General features: G+C 34.6%; 1 protein-coding gene across 2 annotated transcripts; it reads right to left on the minus strand.

Moving 5' to 3' along the window:
• Positions 1–1,320: 1,320 nt before the first annotated feature.
• Positions 1,321–27,861, minus strand: PLRG1 (pleiotropic regulator 1). Of its 2 annotated transcripts, none has more exons than XM_001375652.4 (15): positions 27,717–27,861; positions 23,475–23,581; positions 20,454–20,596; positions 19,712–19,765; positions 15,824–15,917; positions 13,203–13,293; positions 10,122–10,223; positions 8,644–8,736; positions 7,687–7,836; positions 7,479–7,580; positions 7,060–7,162; positions 5,979–6,087; positions 3,055–3,194; positions 2,152–2,345; positions 1,321–1,534 (listed from the first exon to the last, which is right to left on the minus strand). In XM_001375652.4, exons 1-15 carry the CDS (start codon positions 27,723–27,725, stop codon positions 1,475–1,477), a joined length of 1,551 nt encoding a protein of 516 aa, XP_001375689.2. In that variant the 5' UTR covers positions 27,726–27,861; the 3' UTR covers positions 1,321–1,474. The 2 variants fall into 2 exon arrangements, with proteins under 2 accessions (XP_001375689.2, XP_007496273.2); XM_007496211.3 differs by having other exon boundaries at positions 27,170–27,737.

A 27,861-nucleotide genomic window follows, 5' to 3' on the forward strand; every position in this document is an offset into this window, starting at 1 on the left:
TACTAAGCTTCTCCCAGTATTGTATCAAGGAAACTCACCGCCAAACCCAGACAATAGCTGCTGCCACGCCAAGATGCCAAGACACTCAGCACCCTGCCACCAGAGCCACCTCTCCACAAAAAGAGGCTAGAGAGAGGAAGTGACGTGAAATATGTAGACCATTGTTATATCACTTTCTTGCGTCTCACATGAACCAATGGTAGCTTAAGCTTGACTTAGGACAACCCAGGGGTCTGTCAGTTGTTTCTGATTTGTCATTTGCTAGCACATGTCTGTCATAGGCCATCCTCCTCAATTCTTAATCCTTAAGTTGGGGTATAGAGATTTCTGTTTTGTTAGACTAAGCAGGGTGGAGTAAATCTAAAGTTCACAGGATGTCAAATTACTATTTTTATATTATCTTTGTTCAACTTTGCTTCAATTTCTTACAGCTTTGATTATGAAGGTAGGGGTTATAACAACATCATTTTTTTCTTAATTCAATTTTTTTTCAAATTCAAAATTCTTTTTCCTAAAATTATGTCCTATGTGTTGTGTACAAAATTGTTAGGGGGATTTTCTGTTTGTTTTTAAAGTTGCATAATAGGATTAATAGCTTAGTGGTTCAAAATGAGAACATCCAGTGGTCAGTTTTGCTCCCATTTCCCAGATAGTATGTGCTACCACTTGAAATCTTTGTTAATAGGTTTAAAACCAAAAATTTTGTGAGCATTAAATTTATTTATTTACTGGTCCAAAGATAGGTTGTTTTCTTTCCTCAACATATTTTTATGAAACTGAGTAAAAGCTCATCATTATCAATGTTATTTTTTAGTCCCCCAACCCCACAATTTTTTTTCAGGTGGCCCTTTTTTGGTGAAGAGGGGTACATAGCTAATATTCAACTTTCAATCAAAATGTTCCAGAGAAAGAAGGTAACAACAATTCAATTGAAGCACAGGGTTGTTGAAAAGTCACTGGCACTGACAAAGCTCATGCTATATAGAATTTAAATGAAGTCTGATAATCCAGACTTTAAAATGCTTTAGTTCTAAAATTCTTTTCTAATTTATTAAGAAAAAACAAAAGGGCTATAGACTAAAGAATAAAAAAGTGTATTTTTATGACCTTGAATAAAATCCTAACCAACCTTTATGAAAAACCCAGCAATTTGTTCTGTGAATTAAAAATGAGTCTTTCAGTGAAAATCTGAGAAAATAGTATTTTGAGAACATAAATGTTCAATGAACCACCTGCACATTTGCCCTTTTAGTGAACTATGTATGCATAACATCTGCATCTTAGTTTCCTGGGACAAAATAAAAAAAAGAAAACCAAAGCCTAAGAAAAAGGGAATTTTATTGTAAAATGTGATGAAGCAGTAATGACTTCTGCCGAGTTTCTGCTTTATCATCTTATATAGAGCACAATGTGGTTGAATGCATTTATAAAAGCCAAAATAAAACAATGGCACAATTATGTACATGTTGCCACTTTAAAATCTTTTTCTCTTGATAATTTCCGGTTTCCAGCTGACTGGATGAGTTTCTTCCGTCTGAAAAAAGCAAAGAGTTAAAAAAAAAGAGAAATATTAGATTACAATGACTTTAGAACTAATGTAAATAAGGATTTAATTCACTGACTGAAATTGTTTGCTTTTTTTAACTGTTTCAACTAACCCATTTTGCATTTGTGAACTTTAGAAGTTAACTATTGATGTTTTTAAAGGATAAACAGAAGATATCTGATTCTTATTCCAATTTTAACAACTGTTTATTATAAGCAATTATTATTGCAAAGTTCCATAGAGAAACTAGCAGAGAAGCAAATATAGAGCACCAGTTTTCAAACAAATATCTTATCCTACAATAGCACTGACCTCCACGTTCATATATAACTGCTATTTTTTGGTGGTAGCCAATCTATTTACATGAATTCTTTGTGCTAAGATTTCCCACCAATAACTGAAAAATTAGGAAAATGAGCAAATAAGTGGTTCAAATGAAATCAGTATCAGAAAAAATCTAAACAGAGACTATTCAAAATTATGGTCACTTTAATGCTATGAGCATTTTTCTATTTCACTATTGCTGAAATTTTAAAATAGGAAAACATTAATACTATGATTTTGTGATGTAAGTTTTAAATGATAAATTTAAAGAAAAAACATACCGCTGAATCATCTTCTCTGTAAACCTTAATTGTTTTATCAGCTTCTGCAGTGAGTAATCGGCTTTCAGACTGGTCGAACGCACATGCAAAAATTCCTGACTCACTGTCCAAAGATCCAGGTTGCACAGCTGCATGTACTCTTTGGAAATTATATCCAGTTCTCCAGTCCCAAAGATGCATAGTGCCATTATCCGCTTGAAGTCAAAGAGAGAAGTGATATTTTAAGTATTAATTATGATGATATCTTTAAGGCAGTTATGCAAATAGAAAAGTACTTGTAAGAAATAATTTTCTACTTCCTTTTACTCATGCCCAGTTCAAAACTCTTTAATTATTCTCAATGCACATGGACCAACTTATCATCCTACTTCACAAATATTCAGTTCAGTGATCTGGATATTGAAACTATCTAGTTCTCTGCAGAGTCCCTGGGCTAACAACCCTGAAGTTATACCAATAAAATGGGCCTCCTAAACAGGTCACTAAACCACCTTCACTTTAAATATGTACAAAAAATTTTTTGAAAGACAATACTATTATAGCAAGCTTGGATAATTCTATAAGCTGAAAAACTTTGCATATGGGCCCTGGAGACTCTGTAGAGGGCCTGTTCTCAGAGACCTGTCTCCTTTATATTGAGAGAGGTTTATCACACAAGGGGCAATTTGGTGATTTTTTTTTTTGCCTAGAATGATTCATGAGACACTAGTGAGACATGCAACATTTGCAATACAGGTTGGTGGAGCAGGTTCCCTACAATGAAAGCATAAGCCTTTTAAAGCAGAAATGTATTTATTTTGTGATAATTCACTAAAATCATAAATGATACTATGATAACCATAATGAAAGCCTCTTAAAAAGTTTATAGATACAGAAAATGTAAAGAAAAAAGTTCTATTTTACCTCCAGATACCAGTACACCATCTGAATTCACAGCTAATGTATTTATTATAGCATTATGACCCGAAAGGTTTTGAATGAAGTTTCCATCAGGGAATTTCCACTGTTTAATATTATCTGGAGAACCAGATGCAAATGTGTAACTGAAGATTAGGGCAGGGAAGAAAAAAATGAAAATAAAAGTCAATAAAGTCACATACTGTGTTGATTTAGTAAATCAGATTAATACAGCTTGCTACCTACTACATATACTAGTATCTATAACTACAATTGGTAGGGGAATTTCTAGTTTTGCTTTGTTTTACTGTTTGGAGGTAGTGGGGAGGAGGGAAGAAAGAAAAATGTCACAAGCTCTGAAGCTAAAGGCATCTTTGTGAAAATACTGTTGACTATGATACTATATTTTCCCTCTTCAGAAAGTTTTCTTTTTATCTTCAAAAGTCCTTTCATATGTTGCTACTATAGTGTTTCCCCATGTTTATATTTCTCTCCTTAGGCAATGGGACTGTCAAAGACAAGAACTCTGTTACGATTATCGATAGTTTTCAGAGCTGAGTACAGTGTCATATATGCAATGATACCCTAGTAAATTCAATGAATTTTTTAAAATAGTATAAAAGTGAAATAAGATGTAGAAATATATTTTATAAATACATAACAAAAAATATAGTTTGGCTAACAGAGCCTTTAGAGGTCAAATCTCTGTGACATTCAATGACCAAAAAAAAGTGAAAGAAATCTTATTTTATTCAGCCATAATCAGCATTTAAATGGATGCTACCCAGTTCTGTTTTCTAGAGTAGATTTTAATGGGGAGGCACCTGAAGAGTGGGAGCCAGGAAAAAGTACAGAGAGGGTAGACTGGGATGGAAAAGGAAGACAAATGTCACATCACAATTTTGCTTAGAGCCAGTTGTGATAAAAATCTTAGTGTCTATTATAATCCCCATGCCCAGACATCATTACCTTCACTGACACTCACAATGCTCTAAGTTTACAAACTTTTATTATATATACTTATGAATATAGTTTAATATCCAACTATAGAGTTATAAGATTAGCAGAAACAAAACCAACATAATTTTCTCCATTCTTTTCCTACAAGTGATTACTCCAATCCTAGGAGCAAGAAATTATTTAAAATTCTAAGAAAATTTACTTCTGAGTCTTTTCTTTTGAAGTTACCCATAAATAATGGTAGTTTTGGAAATATGTTCAAATAATTATTTTAGTATGTTATGTTATTAAATAATTATATTTATTTAATTTTTACACACATACACAAAATCACATTAAATTATATTTGCTTTTAAAATAGTTCTGAGTTGTGACAACCCACAGTTCAATAGAATAGGATTTTTTTGGTTATAAATTAGGTATCCTCCCTAATTAAATGTTAATTTAAACTGATGATTCAAAACAGTTGCTAATTTCACAGGTATTTCATACAAATTAAAATTGAATTTATTCTAGAACTGTTGTTACAGTTTTACACTGTTTTACAGAATTCACACATATCAGAACTTCATAATTCTGGTAATTATAAGAATAGTCTTGGATTTTCTTAGTCTATAATGCATCAATGTATGTCAAGATAAAGGTCCCTGGTTCTCGATTAAGTGCAGAGCATCAAAATGAACACCGTGTGCATTTTCTGGTGGAGTTGTGAATTGATCCAACCATTCTGGAGGGCAGTTTGGAACTATGTCCAAAGGGCAATAAAAGACTGTCTGCCCTTTGATCCAGTCATAGCACTGCTGGGTGTGTACCCCAAAGAGATAATAAGGAAAAAGACATGTACAAGAATATTCATAGCTATGCTCCTTGTGGTGGCAAAAAATTGGAAAATGAGGGGATGCCCATCAATTGGGGAATGGCTGAACAAATTGTGGTATCTGTTGGTGATGGAATACTATTATTATGCTCAAAGGAACAATGAACTGGAGGAATTCCAGGTGAATTGGAACGACCTCCAGGAATTGATGCAGAGTGAAAGGAGCAGAACCAGGAGAACATTATACACAGAGACTGATAACACTGTGGTACAATCAAACATAATGGACTTCTCTATTAGTGGCAATGCAGTGATCCTGAACAACTTGGAGGGATTTACGAGAAAAAACACTAACCACATTCAGAGGAAAAAATGTGGGAGTAGAAACGCAGAAAAAAAACAACTGCTTGATTACATGGGTTGATGGGGATTTGACTGGGGATGTAGACTCTAAATGATCATCCTAGTGCAAACATCAAAAACATAGAAATAGGTTCTGGATCAAGGACACATGTAAAAACCAGCGGAATTGTGCATCGGCTACAGGAAGGGGGTAGAGGGAGGGGAGGGAAAGAATATGATTCTTATAACCAAGGAATAATGTTCTAAATTGACTAATTAAATTTTTCAAAAAAAAAATGAACATTGTGGAATTAGCTCCTTTTTTAAGATATAGAATTTAACTGCAACTGGCTTTATAATCCATTCTAAAATGTATACATTTCTTTACTATTGAAGAACAAAAAATGAAAACAAAATGGAATGGTAGGAAAAATGATGGTGAGTGATAAGTCTAGAGCCATGATGGCAAACCTTTTAAAGACTGCATATTGTGCCCTACCCCACTCCCATCAAGTGCCAGGCACACCCTGACCCCCTGTTATCCCACACAGGGGAGGGAGAAAGCACTCTCATTGTGCTGCTAGGCAGGTAATGTAAAAAAATGTCATCAGGCATGGTGGAGAGGGGGAAGGGAATAGCTCTGCCCTAAGGCCCTCTGCCCACAGAGTGCGCTCTGTGTGCCATCTTTGGCACCCATGCCACAGGTTCACCATTGTGGGTCTAGGGTGAATGCTAAGAGCATACTCCTGTGGATCTTGTAGTATAGAGACTATGTTTTAAAAAGAGATTTCAAATAGCCTGATAAACTTACTGTCTTGGATGCAAAACCACTGCTCTAACAGACTTTTTGTGATTCGTTAAGGTAACACGTGTTTTTCCGGCTACTAAGTCCCACAGTCGTATGGTTGTGTCATGGCTTCCTACAATTAAAATAAATACATAAGTTAAATATATGAATTGTAAGTAATATCACATCAAGTATCTTATAGACACATGCATGCAAAAAATTTAAATACAGACTTGCTGACCATATTATCTCAATTATGTCTCTTCTTGGATCATTTAAGATGAACTTCCCTACTGATACTGGTTTCTAAAGTGATTTTAGCCCAAGAGGACCTGCAACCCTGTCTCAAACACTGAATTCTTAAATAAGTAGCACTATTATTACATATTATTGATGAGAGATAGAGCAATATGTAATTGGTAAAAAAAAAAGAGCTTATGAATGTAACTTAATGGAACACAAAAATGAAAAAGCACTGTTTGAACTATGTTTTGTTGTAACACATTAACAAGTAAGACCATATCCATATCCATATCCATATCAGAAACATAAAATTTGCATTGTTCTTTACATCTACTTATTCAGGAAAATATAAAGTATGGAAATTAGAAATGATGTGAATTTGGCTGAGTATTCCTTAAGAATCTGAAGATGAGTAAAAAAAATTAACCTGTATTCTCACAAAACAATGATGGCATAAACAAAGGCATCAAGAAAGAAAAAACAGAGACTACCTGCCTCTCTACCTCTCCTACATCACTAACTTAGGCCTTTTTAATCTAATTTTTAACATTTGACAAAGACATGAACTCTATCAATAAAAAACTAGTTTTTAGAGTTAAAAACTGAACTGCACTAAACATGTTTTGAAAATTCAATTCGTTACAATAACAGGACAAAGAATTTGTTCATCTTAATTTCTACTATCATATGATTTCAAGTCTGACAACAACTTGAAATGCCTTTCATAACAGTATTGTAATGGTATTTACTCAACTTCTAAACAAAATTACAAATCAAGATTCAGTTAAAAGAAAATGTTCCATCAACATATGAATAAAAATTTAAAGTGTAATGAAGGTCGTCAGTTTAATAGCCATCAGACCTGTGATGATTTGTGGTTCTGCAGCTTGACACTTTACTGTAGCCACTGCATTCGTATGCCCTGCCAATGTGTGTACACTGGCTTTTGTCCGCACATCCCATATCTATGAAAAGTACAAAAAAAAAGTTAAAACATGGAATAAAAGATTTCTACTTCTTAGTTTTCTTAGTGTATGAATTATATGACAGAATCTTGAGATTATTTATTATATGCCATGACACTGGTATGTTGATACAAGATGTCATAGAGAATTTTGCAAAGTTGAAGAGTAAAGTCTAGGTTAAAAAAATGCTCTTCTCAACAGTTTTAAATAATTACAATTACAGACAATTACAATAAATGGTTTTAGAATTAGTAACTTTCATGTAGTATTGGATATAATCTATTTACAGATAAAAATAGAACATTGTTCTACTTACCCGTGCAGTTGAATCTCTACTACATGTCACAAGTACATCAATTGTTGGGTGCAAATCCAAACCATACACTGCACTTAGATGTCCATGATAGTGTCTGATGACCTAAACAAAAAGAAGAAACACTGTATCATATCTCAAGATTTTTAAAAGTCCTTTAGCAAAACTGAGAGGATATGAACATGTTTTAAGCCTACAAGATGAAACTTACCTTATTATATTCAAGATCCCAACACTTCACCTGTTTATCTTCTCCACAGGAAAACAGGTACGGACTCCTTGCACTTACTATCACCCCTCGTACAGTGCTGATATGTCCAGTCAGTGATAATTTTAATTTGCCACTAGCCAGGTCCCAGATCTACGTTTCAAAGGGGGGGAAAATCCAAAATCCAATATTCATAAAATCATAAGAGATTTTGCCCAAATTTTATGAACATTACATGCTAGGATTCCAAATAAAACTAAACAACAGTTAACTGCAAATAAACATGTTATGTATTTTTTTAAGACAAAGTTAAATCTCAATGGAATTAAATCTTTGGAATCAGATTTAAAACTCCAGAACAATACTCAAAAGAATTATTAATATAATAAAATGCATTAAGATAATAACCAAGCATAAAAAAGCATCAACACCATGAATGTCAGTTGTCCGACCACAACAGATGTTGCACTCCCACTATTACTATTTATACACACATATAAACATTTTTATGGCTTCCTGCCTCACCAACTAACAGAAACAGAAAAGAAAAAAATGAAAACAGTGCTTTAACAATCTCCAGTACTACCAAATAATTTAGGTTAATACTCTGTAGACACAAAATAAAATCAAATCCAGGGAATCTGTTGAGACCAAGACTAGCCAAGATCAAAAGGTGTGAAAAGGAAGTTAAATGGGAATTAGGAGGAAACAGAGCATTTAGTGTATAGCAAAAGCTATTAGTCAAATGCTAGGAATTATTCATACACTCATAGACTAGAAGGCATTCTACATTGCGGAAAAGCACTAAATTCTCTCCATATGTAAATATAATAAGTTGGAAGGAACTTTTTATTTTTTAAAGCATACATACTTTAATTTAGTAAAGTTAAAGTTTAGTTTTAGTTAAACCTTTAAAGTTAAAAAAGTTAAAGAAGTTTAGGCTTTTAAATTACTTTTTACCTTTATAGTCCTATCAGCAGAACCAGTAACAAACCACTGATTCCCAGGTTCTACTGCAATGCATCGAACCCAGCCTAGATGTCCACTGATGACCTTTAAGAACAAAATAAAAGTATATGTAATTGAGGCAAAATTCCATGGGTTTTTTTTTTTCAACTTTTAACCATCCTCATTTCTTCCTGTATTGCTTGTTTCTGGAATATGTACATCCTACTATCTGAAAATTTAGCTTATTTTCAATCTTATAAATTTATTATTAACAAAGAATAACTGGCAATACCAGAGAAAATTAGTTTTTAAATCTCCAGTTTATAAGCAGCGTTTACTAACCTCTACTTATCCAGATTAAAAAGCTAATACAACTTACTTTAAAGAAAATAAAGTAAAAGAAAATCATGATGTTTGAGGGGGAAAAAAAATCAAACAAATTTCCCAGTTTTTTAAAACCCTTACCTTCTGTCTCCAAATAGATATTAAGTAATAGTTTCAAGGCAGAACAGTAGTAAAGGCTAGGCCTGGGGTTACAAAGCTGGAAAGAATCTGAAGACGGATTGAACCCAGGTCCTCCCATCCCTCCTAGTCTTTATTTACCAGTAGTAAATAAGCACTTATCACAAAATTTGCAAATAAAAAACCTTAAGAGAAATATTTCAATAGCTAAATGGAAGATCAAAATGTCTTCCTGAAAATTAAATTACATTCTATTAGGCAGTATGTTTAAAGTTTTAAAATTTTTAACAAAAAGTCTCCTGTTATCACCATCTACTTTAGTTAATTTAACCTAATTTTTTTCATAATGTAATTTTTAGTGATGTTTTTTATTATTTATTTATGTATTTATTTTTCTCAGTCCTCTCCCCACCCCACATCATAAAAGGCATCATCTAGCAAACATACACTGATTGTGCTCTCATGTTTCCACTTCTCAGTTCCTTCTCTGGAGGTGAGCATTCACAAGTTATTCTTCAAATATTAAATGTGTAGCTGTATATAATGTTCTCTTGATTCTATTTGTTTCACTCTTCATTATCTCATGTAGTTCTTTCCAAGTTTATTTTTAAATTAATCTGCTCATCTTTTCTTTTGGCACAATAATATTCCATCACAATCATATACCACGATTTGTTTATCCATTCCCTAATTAATAGATATCCCCTCAATTTCCAATTCTTTACCACCACAAAGAGAGCTGTATAAATATTCCGGAACATATGAATTATTTTCCTTTTTCCCTGATCTCCTTGGGTATATACCAGGTTTTATATTTCTTTTGGCATAATTCCAAATTGCTCTCCAAAATGGTTGGATCAATTCCCAGTTCTACCAATAGTGTATTAGGATCTCCACTTTCCCACATCTAAACTAATTTTTATTAATCAACTGGTAATCCAAACTAAAGAAAAACTCGTTTTAAAAAAATCACCTCATAAAAGATTAATTATGCACTACTTATATAGAATAATAGCTTTTTAACTTACTCTGTAGAGTTTCCATGGTGGATGCCACTGTGGTTTAGGCATTGTAGGTGCCTTTTTGGCCATCATTGCAGCATTCTTGGTGCCCCCAGCTTCCATCATAGCCTGGACATTGAACACAAAAGATTATAGTAGTGTTACTTCATATTTCAGAGGTTTCACATTATCTTTAAGGATGGTCTAAAAGAGAGTGGACCAAGAGCTAGGAAACCTGGCATCTAGTCTCCTCATTCTCCCTATTCAGTATCTGCTCCCTTTATGACTTTTGCCAAATTATTTCTCTTATCTGAACCTCAATTTCCTCATCTGGAGCTTGGATGAGAAAACCTACAACCTTTTCTAACTTTAATACTCTGAAATGAAAAATGAGATGAGATTTGGTTCCTGAAAGGTACGTTAAAAAAAAAAAAACCCTTTACCTTCTGCCAATACACAGTATTGGTTCCAAGGCAGAAGAGTGGTAAGGGCTAGGAGATGGGGGTTAAGTGACTTGCCCAGGGTCACAGAGCTAGGAATCTGAGGCCAATTTGAACCTAGGACCTCCCATCTCTGCACCTGGCTCTCAACCCACTAAGCTACCCAGCTGCTCCCCAATGTAAAAAATAGACTCGAATACAGGACTACAATCCCCATGAGCCTTTGCTCCAAAAGGGGACTGCCCCCTAACTGGCTTTCTGTCAATGCGTCCAGTAATTATTGGTTTTATTCTTTTCTTTCTCTTATCCTCAATTATTGTAATCTTTAAATTGATTATGTTTTCATGATCCTTTGGAAAAAAATTAATTTTTTGCAAACGATGAAAGGGGGGTAGTAAAAAATAGACTAGAATACAGGACTACAATCCCCATGAGCCTTTGCTCCACTTCCCCAGAATGCCTTGTAATCTCACCTGGGCCGAGATCGAGAAGGTATTTAAGTTGATTCAAAGGCTTTTGAGGACTTTCGGCTGTTTTGGACTTCCGTTTTGGAGCAGAGGCCTCTCTTCCATGATGTGAGGTTATTTTGTCTAGGCCTCTAGCCTAGGCACATGTTTCTTACTTGTATATTTTTTTAATCTTTAACCTTTAATAAACCTCTAAAAAATATAATACTCCTTGCAGAGAGAAACTAATTTCTACCTGCCTCAGTCTCCCCATCTCCCCTAAATTTTAACTGTTACACCAAAAGGTACTTTTAAATAAATGAATGGAGTTTGTGAAAGAGCAGCAGTAAAAAAACTCTTCCTAGCTTAAGTAATAGATCACCAAACCTTAAATTTCAAATCTGATTTTCTTTGAAAACAGAAAAACAATTAGCATAACACAGTACAGTATTAAGATATTTTACTCAATTAAATCATATGTCAACAAGCTATTTTTCCAATCACCTATGTAATTAGAATACCAATACAAAAAATTAATTTCAATTTTGCCATTCCAAACCATATTTTTAAAGTTAATAACTGTACTGTCTTTAGAAAATCCAAGCAAACTTAAAGATCAAATTTTGAAAACTAAAATATAACTGAAACCAATTTTCCAGGAACTTAAGATTCATGCAATAATCATACTGACAGAATTTGATGATAGTTAAATATGTAAGCATAGTACCTAAAGTTCTTTAATCATTTAATTCAAAATTTAAATGCTTGCCTTTCAAGGTACTAAATTTAGATAATTAAATTAGGTACTAAAATTAGATTATTAAATTGTTAAATATTAGATATGAATATCAGAAATTCTTATATCCTCAGAAAGAAGCAGAAGACAAAACAGAAAAACTTGGGAATTCTTAGGATAAGGAAGGAGGAATAATGTTATAGGTCTAACCTATGGCAGCTGAATTCCTGGAAGAAAAATCACTGGAAGTAAAAAGGATTATGATAAATAAATCAAAGAATCCCTGAAGAAAGTATCTACTAAAAAGGGAGAGCAAAATTAATCTATGGATATATACACATATATAACTCACTAACACATTTTTTAAAAATGTTTCATGGGTTGTCATGGTCACCAAATTCAAATAGGAGCTAACTTGCTAATGATGTGCATCTTTGAGCTTAGCCAGATTAATTAGCCAGGCTAATCTTTATAGCAGAAAAAAGTCGTTTAACTCCTCAGTGGCCCCAGACACCTCTTTAAACTTATAAATTTTAAAACAGCCACCAATCTACATGGGTAAAGGACTTTTGGAATGTGGAACTCCTAATATATGTATCTTTGTATAATTATATATTTTTTTAAATTCAAGAGTTCACAAAACAGAAATTTGAGTACTGGGATATGCTCACAGATAAATATGAAACTGGCATTTACTTTAACATTACCAAAAGAAATTTCATATGAACACAGACTTCAAGTGTCACTCAGATACATTCTAACTTGAACATTCAGACTCAAAATCCATTATTTTTTCCACTACAGAATCCTCTGCTCTATTTTTCCACTTCTTAGCTATTTATAAGTAAAATTTGGAATCAAAGAGAAATGGAATATCAGTACCACAGATGATTATTATTGTTAGTCATAGTACACCATAGTTAGAAAGAGATACTTAGATATCACTTAGCTAACCACCTCTCATTTTATAGACAAGAAATTAACTAAGATGAAGAGGAAAATAAATCTTTAATATATTAACCATAAGACAAAATGTTCAGCTTCATGCATATTTTATTGAATTCCAGAGGTACATTTTAGGAAGGACATTAATGAACTGGAAAATGCCCAACAGAAGATAACTAGGATAGTGAAAGAACTAAAGACTATTTATCAAGCTAGGAAAGAAAATTTTGGATTGATCTGAGAATATCTTTTGAGCTGTCCAAAAGGCAGAATTAAAATACAAGGAATGAAGATAAAGATTTTAGTGGGAGATAAGGAAAAATATCACACCAGGGAGAGCTGTCCAAAAGCAGAATGGGCCACCTCACTATCTCTCAGTTCTCCAGGGGAGACTAAAAGACAATTTGTCAATAGATGGTATAGAAGAGATTCCTGATTAGTAACTGTTAAACTTTGTGGAATCTTAAGCTCCTTCAAACACTTTAAATTATGTGATTTCATAAATGACTTATCCAGGAACTTATGCAATAGGAAAACTCACCATAGCTAACCCAGGTGGCTGTGAACGTTCAGGAAGTCCAGCATGTCGGTAAATATCACCTACAGTAGCTGAAGTACGGTTTGCATCTATCCTGAAAAGAAATAGCATTTTAAATATTAAATTATTTCTAAAATAAATAAGTCATTTAAATATATGAGGAAGTAAACCATCATTGTTACTTCCTTCCTGGAGAAAGGAGATCATAGAATTTAGAGCAGGAAATTGAAATATACAAGAGATATATACTAGTTTAACCTCTCATTTTTCCAGATTAGGGAACTGAAGCCTAGAGAAGTTAAATGGTTTACCAAAAGTTACATAAGTAGAACAGGCAGACTTAGGAACTGAAGCAAAAACCCCAATTTCAAATACAGCCCACTGTACCATGTACCCAGCTAAGACATTCTTAACAAGACTAGCTATATATTGGCAGGTGGATTGTTAGCAAAATGAGTATTTGTACAATTGCATACAATCAGTTGTAAGAGCTTTAAAGAAACAAAAAACTTAACAGCCATTGCCTAAGAAAAACTTTCTCCAAGCTTAGGTCATCATAAATAAATCTAGTTTTTCAATTTTCATCAACACAAACCCTTGAGGTCACCTGCTAATAGTATTTACTACTTTGCTGAATTCCAAGTACTTTTTGCTCTTATGTACACCTATAATTCAGTAGCCATTTTGTTTTTAAAAATTAAAATTTTTGTTACCCAAGAAATTCCCCAAAATTAGGAGGACAGCTCAACTTAGGTCCATATTTTCTATCAGTCTAATTAGAAGATTTCCAGCATTATTCAGTATCTTATTTCAGTGCTGCGATCAATCACATTCATATAAAGAGATTTGCCAAAGTCCAATATCGTAAATGACTGTTAGACTAACTACAATTTTTGAGTATGCCACTTTCTCCTATATATTAGCATAGATGAGTGAACACTGACTATATTAGAATGAAAGGGACGGAATACATGTAAAACTCAGATTAAAATATTATTAAATTTTTGAAAGGACTATCATATTTGTGAAAGGGCTATAATACTTAAAATTCCCTGCCAACAGCCAATTCATAAATGCCTTTCCAAATTAATTTTTAAAAATCAGCTGAGATAGCTCATTAAATTGTAATAAGGGGAGGGGCAAAAGAGACAGAAAAATTAATTTAAAACAGCAAAGAATTTTCAAATAGGTACATAATTTGTATTACATGGAGTACAAAAATTATCACATGATTCAATCTATAATTCAGTGAACAATAACTGAAGACAAAGATAGAGACACAGTCTGGACTTGTAATGTCACTTAGCAACTTCTCTTAATAAAGTCTTAGAGAGGGGGCAGCTGGGTAGCTCAATGGATTGAGAGCCAGGCCTAGAGATGGGAGGTCCTAGGTTCAAATCTGGCCTCAGACACTTCCCAGCTGTGTGACCCTGGGCAAGTCACTTAACCCTCATTGCCTAGCCCTTACCACTCTTCTGCCTTGGAGCCAATACACAGTATTGATTCCAAGACAGAAGGTGAGGGCTTAAAAAAAATAAATGAATGAATAAATAAATAAATAAAGTCTTAGAGAATTGCTTACACCACTGAGAGATTAAGTGACATGTCCAGATATCACAAAGCCAGTATGTATCAAAGACAAAACCTGAGCCCAGGGCTTCCTACCTTCAAGGCTAAATTCTCTATCAACTATGCCAAGTTGACAGGTTGTCTAAGTTAAGGCACACTGAATTCAAATTACTATTCTAGGTGCTAGGGGGACATTTCCCAGCTGCACTGAACTTAATTCTTCAGAAAGGCCCTTCTGCAAGATAACTTTGCTTTAAGGATCAGAATTACCATCACAGAAAGAAATATATAACCCTGTTTCCTTTGTCAACTGGGTATAGCAGGAAATTCTTTCACATGAAATAGGAGAGCAGCAGGATTCTTTTTGCCCTCTTATGTCCTTGTTATAGAAGAATGGTCTCACTCATCTAAAATGATCTACAACATAACTCATTCATGGATCTCAGATTCAGAACACATAGAACCAAGTACAAAAACATAATAAAGTTCTAAGTAAAGGAAGTAGGAATACTAAACACCAGGGAGCAAATGGTGTTACTTTGGAAATACTTCAGAAAGACAAGGCTCTCAAGCTATCCTCAGCAGGGATAATCCTTTTATAACTTAGTAAGTGGAGTTTATCTTCAAAAGTTACAGTTGCTAAAAAGAATTTACTACTTATTCTATGACATGTGTGATAATGAACTATTCCAATAATAGCTTGCATGGATTTGAGACAATAGATGTGGTTCATTACCATATATATATATATAATTTTTTTTTAACCCTTATCTTCCACTTTAGAATCAATACTATGTATTGGTTCCAAGGCAGAAGAGTAGTAAGGGTTAGACAATGGGGGTTAAGTGAGTAGCCCAGGGTCACACAGCTGAAGTGTCTGAGAGCAGATCTGAACCTAGCACCTGTCTCTAGGCCTGGCTCTCAATCCACTGAGATACCCAGCTGCCCCCACCCTCACCCCATCAATACTTTTAAAAGAAATGTGAACAATGGGATATTATAAAATTCCTAACATTTATTTTGTTGCTACAAAGAGTAAGAAATATTTTCCATACCTGGATTGTGAGGGAGGTAGAGCCACAGCTAGAGACTGTGCTGCAGATTCACTTGGCATTCTTTGAATTTTGGTATCTGCCGTCAAAGCCACACCTTTCATAGGAAAAATTTTAAAGTTTAATTAAAGATAAAATGATGATTAGCATTTTGCTAATGTTTCTAAATGACTGTTGATAATGAGTGGCTTGTTAAAGAAAAAGAAAGTTTATTACAATAGATTTTAGAAGCTCTAGAAATTTATAGAACCAAAAAAATCTTGAAAACAAATTGTTTTCTCTAGGTTTAGATTTTAAGCTATACATTAATGACAAAAATAAAGCACATTACTCTCTATTAAGACAAAAACAGCACTTCATCCTCTAAATTTTCCTATATAGTATAAAACAAGCTTTAAAAGTAATTACATATTCTATGTTCAGGACTCTATCATGACATTTAATTTCCTCAGTTCTCATAGGTTTAAATAACATTTCTTTCTGCCAGCTTATGTCTATTCTAAACTTAGACCCATTGTCTCTATTAAATTTTAATCACCAGCTGTCTATTGTACATCTCCAAGAAGAGGACGTCCTACAAGCTTTTCAAACTCAATGTGTTCAAAGCAAAGCTTGCGATCTTTTCCTCAAAATTCTACTCCTAAACTTCTTAATTTTCTTATTTCTGTGAAAGATTAGAACCAGAAAGGATAAACTGTAAGAGTAAAAACACCGAGGAAAAGCAACTGCTTGACTACAGGGGGAAAGGGAATACGACTGAGGAGAGACTCTAAATGAACACTCTAATGCAAATACCAACAACATGGAAATGGGTTCGAACCAAGAACACATGTGATACCCAGTGGAATCGTGCGTCAGCTATGGGAGAGGTGGTGGGAAGGGGGGGGAGGGGGAGGAAAAGAAAATGATCTTTGTTTCCAATGAATAATGTTTGAAAATGACCAAATAAAATAATTTTAAAGTGGAAAAAAAAAAGAAATAAAGATTAGAACCAGTCATCCAGGTTTGTAATCTTAGTATTAACTGCCTCTACACTCTTTCAACACCCCCCCCCCCCCTTTTCAATTAGTTGCTAATACTAAGTCTTGTCAACTACTTCTGTGCATCATCTCTGCTATCTACCCTCCTCACAGATGGCTACAACTCTAGTCAGGTTCTTATTTCTTTTAGGCAAGACAACTGCAATAGCCTACAAATTGGTCTTCCTTTATCCAGTCTCTCTCCTCTCCAATCCATCTTTCAAACAGCTGACAAAGTGATAACTGATATTCTGATCATATCATTCCACTCTTAAGGAACTCCCTCTTGTGTCTGATAAAATATTAACTCCTCTGTTTGGCTTTTAAAGCCTTTTATAATTTGGCTTCAGCCTACCCTTTCTGGCTTATAAGCACATTATTCTCTTTCATGCACTTTATGTTCTAACCAAACAGGACTACTTGTTCTTTCTCACATACAACATTCTATTTAGGGTCTGTCCCCTTTGCTCAGGCTGTTCCCTTTATACCTGGAATGCTGACTCTCCTATACTTCCACCATGCAGAATCCCTACCTTCTGTCAAAGCTCAGTTCATGTGTCATCTTATACAGGGCAAGCTTATCTTTGTCCCATTACTGTCTCTTCCCACCAGAAACTATTTTGTATATATTAGGAATGTAATTTTATATCTAGTTTTCTGCATGCATGTTATTTTCCCCAACAAAGTCGAAACTTCTTCAGAGCACACGTGATTTTCTTTTTCTCTTTGTAACCCCAGCACCCAACACTCAGTAGGTGCTTGTGAATGATTGAAACCTATTCTCTAAGAAGTGACCTTTTTCTTATAAAACTCATGAGCTTCAGTATGTGCCATAACACCTACCGGGACTGGGGGACCCCCAGCCACCTTCCTTTCCCTACCTTTTCCCTCCTTTTTCCATCAACAATTCTAACCACTAACAAGACATTAAAATTTTTATTAAGTTGTTTTTTTCCCCTAGAGTACCCTGCCCATCAAAACATAATTTTTTAATTCATTCAGCCAATTCAAATAATATTGTATTTGAGCAAGAGACTTAAAAGGTACTAGGCATGATCTTGTTATTATACTAGGGCTGACAACCTCTTTGAAGGGAAATATGTACAAAAATGAAACTCTTAAATAATAGTCAAAATAATACATATGATTAAACACCAAAATAAATAAGAAAAACAAAGGCCAAAGGAACCCAGAGAACTGGAGAATCACCATGACCATCAGCAGCTAAGGAAATCCTGAATTAGTGGAGTTACAAGAAATCTATGAGATTTGCAAGTCCAACACTCCTTTTATAGCTAAGGAAACAGACTCAAGTAGATTAAATGACTTGACCGATTTCACATAATTCACGTGGCTAAGTCAGATCTGAATATGATTCTTTTTAATATAGCACCCTAGATCCTACCAGATTGGTAGGATTTAGGCAGAAGGGGAAACACTATGAATAAAACTTGAAATAAAATGGAAAATTTTAAAAAATTGAAAAAAATTATATTAAAAAATGAAAAAAAAATTTAAATGCACATGCATAGCATATTTATAGGTAATTCAGCAGACTAGAACAGAAGGTACATAGTGGAAAAGAATGGAAGATTGAGATATGTAAAAAGTCCAAAATTAGGTGAAAGCAATTCCTGAATGCCAGCTTGAAAAGGGTAGAAGGTATAGGGTAGTTCCCACAAACTGTAGAATCCTAGTACTCTACAGAATGAGAAAATTCTAGTGTTACCAATATTCTGCCCTCAATAATATTAAATGTGAAATTATATATTAAAAAATTACCACTGAAAAATGGCTTAATTTCTTATTTTCTACCAGCAATACCAGTGCCCATGGGTAGGGGCCAGGGTCCTTCCCTACCAACTGAAGTTCAGTGACAGTGTACTATCATGGATTGTCAGTGAAGAAAGTCGAAAACCTTTCCTTTCCCCAAATCAACCTTCACTGCCCAGTTGCCAATAGATACATGACACCCATTATCAGCTGGATATCCACATTCCTACATCTAGTGGAGGTATCCTACAGCTCTACTACATTCTGGCCCTTGGACCCATTTTCCCTTTGATTGGGAACCATCTATCTTGCCACTGGTCCCCAGAGTCTTCAAGACCTTGACATTTGCCCTATTTCTCCTACCAGAACCTAAAAGGACCTGATTTTTCTATCTGTCATGTACTGAAAATGAACATAAGTCTTCCCTTATGTGTTGACTCCCACAATTATAATGTGAACTTGAGAGTGGATGATGTCTCAATTTTCTCTTTGTATCGCCAATGCACTTAATACAGTGCTTTGCACATGGTAATTGCTTAATAAGTATTCTTCCATTCCAGTTCATCAATCTCTCTTTTATTTCCATACCTGACCACATCTCTCTCACCAAACTGCTATTTTGGGGTTATATTTTTCAATTTTTTTAAATATCTACTGGCCCAAATGACTTGGAAAATGCCATTATACTGACAGTCATGCAGACAATTATATGAAAATAATATACTTCCAATACTTAAAAAAAAATCTGTGTTCTTGTTGATAGAGGTACATAGCAAAACAATATAGACCACAATCCATTTGTGGTCATCCAATCCTATGCAACTCGAGTTCATGCCCAGATGTTATTCAACTAGGGAAGGACCAATATTAGACTTGTGATTTCACTAGTATAGGTAATTGTCAGCAGAGGAAATTCCCTTAACCAGTGCTGATCAGCATCTTCTGTGACTTATCATTTTAGAGTTACTTAGATCAACTAAGGAGTGAAGTGGATACAGAGCCTACATGTGACAAGAGTGAGAACTGAACACATCTTCTGGACACTTAGCAAAGCTTTCTATCCAAAATAATATATAAAATATTTCAACAGTTTACTCACCAGGTCCTGGTGGATATGGATGTGTACCAGTTACCAAATATTCAATTTCTTGTCCTAAAAGGAAAAGGTATTTTTCATTAAATGAAATTAATACCAATACATTTTCTTTACTGTATCTTCAAGTGGCTAAGTTCACATTTGTAGCATATTAGTTATTAATTAACAAACTCTGTCCCAGGAGGAAAGGATAGTGGCAATTTTCCCTTATTTGGAGGGATGAGGGAGGAAATAACTACATATATTAGTGCCATATTCTGCTACTTAAGCACACCTTTTATACAAAACTGGGGACTTTGTAGGTGTTGTTCAAAGGATGACACACTAGTCCCTTAACCAAGCAAGTAGGTCTTCCACAGCATCTTGGCATTTCTGTCCATATTAGGACACTCTCTAAAATGATTACATGCTAGTAGTCTCACTTTAGTCTTCCCAGGTGCAGTCAGCTTAGCTTCCTCAATGTCTACAAGCACTTTTCATTAACCTGTTTTCTCCTCTGAGAAGTCATCTTTCTAACTTACTGGCATCATCATTTACATTGACAATAGAAGTGAGTTAATTACAAAGAATCCCATTCTACCTTCCCACAGAAAACTAGATTTCAAACTGTTGAGTACAACTTGTCTCTGATGGTTACATCCAGAAAGGGGCTAACCAGATTAAGTTTCATATTTTTTTTATTGTCAGGCTTTATTTAAAAAGTTCTCACAAAAGTCTAAAAGCTTTTTATAAATGATATACTAACCTTGATTGGCAGGATACTGTTTATGCCCATATGCATCCACTGCACTCTGAGAACCTTTCTCTCTAAGATTTTCTTTCAAAATAGGCATGTGTAACACAGGACCATACTCTGTATGAAGTTTGACAGACATCTTTAGCTTGTGACTATTAAGAAAAAACAGACATGACACTTATCTTCAATTATTTTATCAAAAATATTCAATAACTCAAATGTTTCCCTTTAATCAATTACCTGGGAATATCTTATCCTGACATTCTTTACACAAGTTGTTAAATATTTAAATAAGATTTAACAAATCATCCATTTCTCCCTCTCTCTCTTTGCTCAAACATGCACACATGCAAAAGTATATGCACATATGAAACAGCTGCAATCTTTGTACACTTAATGTTTTTTTATATACACTTCCAATTCTTCCACTAAATTCCTATTGTAAAATTTCATTACAGTGTAAAGGTGAATATAGGTACCTAAAGACAATGACTATGCCAGGAGAGTATAAGCATTGGCAAGTCTAATTAAGCAGATAAGTGACTAATTGTCTGCAGACTAAGAAACAGTCTAACAAAGTTTCAAGAAGTTTACTAGCAAGCTTCAGGATGATTAATATTTCAGCTAAAAATATTCAAAGACTAAGCAACAGGCAGGTTGCAATATGCATCTGTGGAAAGTAGGTATTTATTCCAATAAAATTAAAAATCCTCAAAATATTGCAATATTATTGTTTTATTAGTATATTTCATATATTTTAAGGAAGGATCTATGAAAATTCAACTCATCACTTCCCACCCAGCTGCTTTTAAAGACTTCATCACCTCCAGAAACTAATCTTTCTGGAAGATGAATCTGAATCTGAAATATGAATCAAATCTGAAAACTCTCACCTCAGATCATCTCCCTCTCTAGCCACAGGGATTTTTATCACGCACCTAAGTCAGGTAACCTGCCCCCACCCAGACCCTGCTGGCACATAATAGAGACTTAATACTATTTATTAACTCTGACTCTTTAATATTTAGTAGCCTTATAATTTACTACTTGTTCTTGATTATTTTTGACCACTTACAAGAACAATGATACACATTTCTATTAATTCATGACTTTTATCATGTTTTATCATATCACATTTGATCAGGAATACCTATTATATACTTTCCCCTCAATTATGATTGAATGGCTACCTAGTTATTTCTTAACATTTATAATTTACTCTAGTCAACAAATTTAAGCTTTGAAAGTGGTAAGTTTTTTAAAAGTCAAAAAGTTTCAAAAATCCAATTCTATATTACTTATTTCTGCACATAATTCCCTATATAATAAGGCATATCACTCTTTCCCTTCACTACAAAGGTTCTATAAATAATCTACTTCCTCATGCCTCAATCTCCTGCATTTTAGCTTCTACCCCTATTACTTTACTGAAATACTTAATCAAGAGACCTTTTAATTGCCAAATCTAATGTCTTCTTCATAATCTACATCCTCCTTCCTGACCTTTCCGTAGCACATAACATAGTTGATACTTCCTCTTCTTTCCAGTTACCTCACAACTACTCTAGCTCAGGTCTTCATTATTCTCTTGCCTAAATTACTTTTGTAATTTTCTCACTGTACTACCTCCAATCTCTCCTCTTTCTATTTCTTTCCCTACAGAGTTGTCATAGCTTCTATGAAACTGGCACCTCTTGATCTAATTGCCTTTTCCTTATTCTCACTTATTGGCTCTTCTTTCTCCTTCAACTCTCTAAATGTAGGTATTTTCACAAAGTTTTAAGTTCTTGAGATTCATTTCTCTAGAAAAAAAGTAAAAAAGTGGAAAGAATAAGAAGTTTATACAATAAGCCTGAACTATGGTTCTTCATGTCAAACTGTTTGAAATATTTCTCTTCCAGTTGTAGAATCACTATTATATACAAACTACCTACAACTCAGTAACAATAAAAAGAAACTAGAGATAAGTTAATCTTCAGATAAACTTGGAATGGGGTCAACAGCAAATGCATTTTTTTTTTGTTTGGTGGTTCTCAATTTATTTGATCCTACTTCACTAGATGCTTTAAGTTTTAAATAACATTTTATTATTTATTCTGTATGTTTATTTGGGGGGGAGTAAAGGCTGTGATGGCTATTAAGCTTCAAGACCTGGCTCCCACAAGAAACTTCAAATTTTCCTACTTCAAATTTTCTTAAAAACTTTTTCTTATAGGCAAGTGGGTGGTTTCATGGACAGAGTACTGTATATGGAAACAGAAGGATCTGTGTTCAAATCCTGCCTCAGGAAAAATTGTTAACTGTTGATCCTGAATAAATCACTTAATCAATCCCTCCGCACCTCCCTTCCTACCCATTCCATCATCTATAAAAAAAGTAAGACCAAATTCTTAGGGTTATTGTGCATATCAAATGAAATGAACTTATGTGAAACGTTAGGTGACTATAAAAAAAGATAATTATTACAATATTATCCTAGATCATTTCATTTTTGTATTATATTCTACTTGTTTGTACGCCCACTTTTTTTCTATCAGAACGTCAATTCTTTAATGGAAGACTTTTATGTAATCTTTTTTGTATGCCTAGCACCTTGAACAGCTTCTTGCCCATGTTTAAGTGCTTAATAAATAGTTGCAGTGAATATAATTTTCAGCTTAATAATTTATATGGCTACAAAACTCTTCATATATGCAAGAGTAAATGTAAAAAATGTTAAAGATGAACAAACATTTTCTAAGAAACATTTTTAAAGTTCCACACATTTTCCTAAATCTAAAAAAATTTATAAATATCTAAAGCCACATAACACATTCTACTGTTATTAACCTAGAAAGTAGGAAGAGAATAGTTTGAAGTCTGACTTTTAAGGAAAATACACTATTTAATTTTGAATTACAATACTTATAATATATAAATGAATTCAAGAATTAAAGGGAAAGGTTTTTTAGAAAGGGGGAAAAAAGCAGAATGGGAACTCAGAATGTAGCAATTTGAGGCCAGAAAGATAGGCAAGAAAGTTATAGTTACCTCTCTTCATCTAACTGTACTGGCTTTGCATTATCAGCCACAAACATGTCATGGGTTCTCTTCAATGATCTGAACACAAGTGTGTGCACAGAATGTTTCTGTACCTCCTAAAAAGAAAAATGTTAATTATACATCTAGCAACAAATTACAAATAGGAAAAGCTACAGTGGAAAGTCTGAAATAGGAATTTTCAAAACATCAGATTAGAAGATTAAATAAAGAAATCTTCTGAAAAGAAGAATAATTCCTCCCAACCTGGCAATCTAACACAACTTTTGTTCTTATTTCTGACTTCAGGATAACTCTGCAAATTGCTTTGTGTTTTAGAAAATGGAAACATCTCTAAGATGTACCCCTCACCAGTCTAATTCTGACTTACCCACTATATTTCTGGTTGCAAGCGTGAATTGAAGGGTAGAGTATAGTCATGCTTATCTGTTCCATATTTATACAGTCTAAACAGTCTATTTGGTCTGAGAAAGTACTCAATAAAGTCAACATCATGGGCTCAACCACTTCATAACTAATACTAGCTTCAAATGCTGCTATAACCACAGAATATACTCCTATCCAAATCAGTTGTTATAAAAATGTCTGGCACAAGAGGTGAGCTAAATATAGCCATATAGATCAACAGGAAAAGATACATCACCAACATTAGAAAAACAATAAAGCACATTATGTTTCTAACAATCAGTATGTATGATCATTAAGTATTATAAGACAGTTTATAAGTATTTACACAGAAGTAATACACTGCTTCAGTGATGTACATTTCAGTAGAATTATAGCTATTGTTTTCTTAGGCAAAAAAAAAACAACAAATAAACTTGGGAAACAAAAGTGAGTGATGATATCTGCAATGCCATAGAGAAAGGTTCCATTTTTGGTTTGTTTTTTAAAAATCAGCTCCTACTACAATAACATTTCAATTACTCAATAATCTCAACTACCTAGAAGATAGTTAAGTATCACATATTTTACTCATGGAAAAGTCATCCCTCATAGACTCCCCTCAAAGTCCTTTATTCTCAGCATTTACACTTAAAACACAATTCTTACAGATCTTATCTGTTTTCCTAGTTCTTTGAACACTGGAACAAGATTCCTAAAGATAGATCTATTGAGAACAACAAGAAGTTAACAACTAACAATAAGGGAAGAGCATCCTTTTGGAAGGCAAATTGGAGTAGGGAAAAGTGCACTGGATCGGGGAGGACCTGAATTCAAATTGAACACTATGTAACTAGACTAAGGTCCAATACAATTCTAAATCCACCATCCACTGAATGGACAGAAAAATTTTAAAGCAGATATAGGAACCAAAAGAACCCATCTGGAGTCTTTTTGGAGCTTGTTTTACATAATTCAATTGGTCCTGATGTAGTCCAAAATACTTTAATATAATAACTGATTTCCATGATTATTTCAAGTATGCAAGAAAAAAGTTCAGTTTTGTTCATAATAAGGTTCTCATGTAATAAGGTTTCAGTTTAAGGAGAAAGGGCAATGTGCAATATATTTTACAAAGATATGCATGCAAAATGCTGGAAGTTCAGAAAGTATATTAATGTTTAAAAGAGTAAATTGTCCGTTATTGGGAAAATAACTATCCCAAGGAAAACAAAAATAAAAAAACCCGACAATACTGCATAAATTAGATATGTGAAACCACATTCAGTGCCTAGCATTTATTAAAAGGGATTTAGATACAAAAATAAAAAAAGGGACACCATGGTATGGTATTGTAATTTTGTTTCAGTGTATATAGCTTCGTGTAGTCTGACGGAACTTTTATCAATTGAATAACTGACCAATATTGATCACATCAATTTATGGGATATCATATAAAGATTATTTTTAAATTAACATGCAAAATATTTTGTCTATTTAAAAATGCAAGAAGATACAAATTGGAGGTAGGCTAAGGAAATAAGGAAAAGTCATTGATGGGATGAGGTTGTTCTAAGTTATCTAAGAGGTATTGGCACCAGAGTGGCAGCTAAAAGCTGCAGATGATTAATGCTGGCCATAAAATTAGGAAAACCTGAATTCCAATTTGGCCTCAGACTCTTACTAGTTGTATGCCTCTGGGTAAGTAACTTAACCTCTCTTGACCTCAGTTTCCTAATCTAGTTTACAGGATTATTTCAAGGATCAAATGGGATATGATATCTGTAAAGCTTTGCAAACATTAATGAGTTATATAATACTACTATTATTTTTAGGCACTTGTTTTCTAAAAGCAAAAATAATGTAAAACTACTAAACAAGGCTACCCTGCTATACAAATGGATCAGTTCTAATCCAGGTCACCTTCACCAATATTCTGCCGTAAATTACAAACAGTCAAAAGAACCTCTGAAGTGTTTTAAATTACTCACTTCATTGCTTCCTTCCATTACCACTGATAGCCTAAAGTTATAGCCTTCACATGAAGGCATTTAATCGTTTGTTTAATTGAACTGATATAGTTCTGTTTACGATCCCTTTAGTTGAAGTCTTCTTAAATTTACATTTGATTTAAAGTTGGTTTCATAAATACAGCAAAATGTCAGAATTTTGTCTGATTTCAGGAAAAAGTCAGCAGTAAACAAATTCCTTGAAAAATTTGTCCTGTTAATATATTTACAAAAAATATCACATATAAAATGAGAAGGCAACATTTTGGAGTGCAAAGGTAAGTGAAAGTAACTCATGATGGAACAACTAAAAGAAATATTGGAAGTTTTACTGGGAGAGGTTGAATCCCAAATTTCTACTGAGTAACTTGCAAATTTTGTGGATTTCAAAGATTCTCTCTGAAAACATTGCAAATATTTGTATCATATTAATTTGTGTTATTACAGGTTATAATCACATGCAATAGAAAAAAGCCTTTACATGTGGAGACTGTAGTCATAAATGGGACTCAAATAGAATTACAAAAAAGTTTCAACTTGGCTTTCAATAAAAAATTCTAATTGAAACAAAAATTCTTGAGATCACTTTTTTGTGATTTATTGATATGTAGATAACTCCAGGGATTCAAGTTTAATCACATACCTAAGAACTATAGCAAAAAGGTAAAGAATTTATTCTATTTCACAAATATGGCATAAATTGTAGAATGTTATACTCTAAGGACCACTTTATGAAATCATATTCCAAGCATGTTTTGCTGCAAATGAAAAAATCTCGTGATTGCCCTACAAATTAAATACCTTCTCTTATTCATATTTTGCTAAAATATTATACAGCACATTTCAAACAACCAGGAACCAGGCTATCATCCCCAACACTTGTGATAAGATTGCAAAAAGTAAAGGTAGTCTTCCCTCCAATAAAGCCTCTCTAAGTAGGAGTTCTCTGAACTGCGGTTTCCAGAAATCAACCTATTCTATAAATCAAGGATGTCATAGTATTTACATGCTCTAAACAGCAGCCAGCAATGCATTTATCTATGAATGGGGAGTAAAGGGCAATGTGTTTCTAAACTAGGGATGACAATCGAGCCCCTTTTACAGTCACTAAGGTGTTCAGTAATGCACCTATCCCAGCGATTGAGGGGTTTTGCAGCTAGTGTTTCACACTAACCAAAAGCGGCAAAGCCTAGCCAAGAGGGATGCAGCGATGCATTGAAGCATCCTACAAAGGGGGCAACTCGACACAAGCGAACTTCCCGCTGCAGTACGACCTACGCTGACACCACTCACCATGCACACCTGCAGAGAATGAAGAAACGGCCTCCAGAGAAAGGAGGTACAATTAGATGAGAGGAAGGCCCAGTGTGTGTGGGTGTGGCAGGGGTCACAAGCGGATCCCTTAGGACACGGTAGGAAGGCAGCATCTTCCGAAGAGTAAGATGTGATGTTCCAGATGGAGTTGATCTCGCTGCTATCCCGAGAGGTACCAGGTGGAGCGTCGCCCCAAGGAGCCCAGGCTCCCACGACCCATGAGAAGCCAAGCCCCGGGAGGGACCCGGCCCAAAGGAGCCCCGCGGGCTCAGGCCAGGCGCAGGGTCTCGCGGAGCCGCGCATGCCCACTCCTCCCGCTCTGGGGCTCCCTACTCTCCACCACCACTACCCCACCACCCCCTGGGATAGGCCTAAGTCACGGCCTCCTCTCATTTTCGGATCAAACCGCAGCTCCTGGAGAGAGGAGGAACCATAGGCGGACAAACGGCGGGCCAAAGTCCCATTTCACCGGCAGAACTCTCGCGCTCCCAGAGACCGGCTGCCCTCGCGCGCGTCCGTCACTCACCTCCACCATGACGCCGACCACGTCGCCCGCCCCGCCAACGGAGAAAGGAGGCACTGAAAACCAGGTGGAGGTCCCGCCGCCACAGCTGCACAGACACTTCCGGTATCTGGAGGCGCAGGCGACGGATGTGTCGCAGGATGACGCA

The sequence above is a fragment of the Monodelphis domestica genome, chromosome 6, assembly GCF_027887165.1.
Source record: "Monodelphis domestica isolate mMonDom1 chromosome 6, mMonDom1.pri, whole genome shotgun sequence".
NCBI classification, from domain to species: domain Eukaryota; kingdom Metazoa; phylum Chordata; class Mammalia; order Didelphimorphia; family Didelphidae; genus Monodelphis; species Monodelphis domestica.

Coding starts and splice junctions, on each gene's coding strand:
- PLRG1 (XM_007496211.3), bottom strand. CDS start 27,493: ATGCGCGGCTCCGCGAGACCCTGCGCCTGGCCTGAGCCCGCGGGGCTC. Junction 2,346..3,054: donor TGGTGTACTGGTATCTGGAG/GTAAAATAGAAC, acceptor TTTGACTTCAAG/CGGATAATGGCACTATGCAT. Junction 1,535..2,151: donor ACAGAGAAGATGATTCAGCG/GTATGTTTTTTC, acceptor TGCTTTTTTCAG/ACGGAAGAAACTCATCCAGT.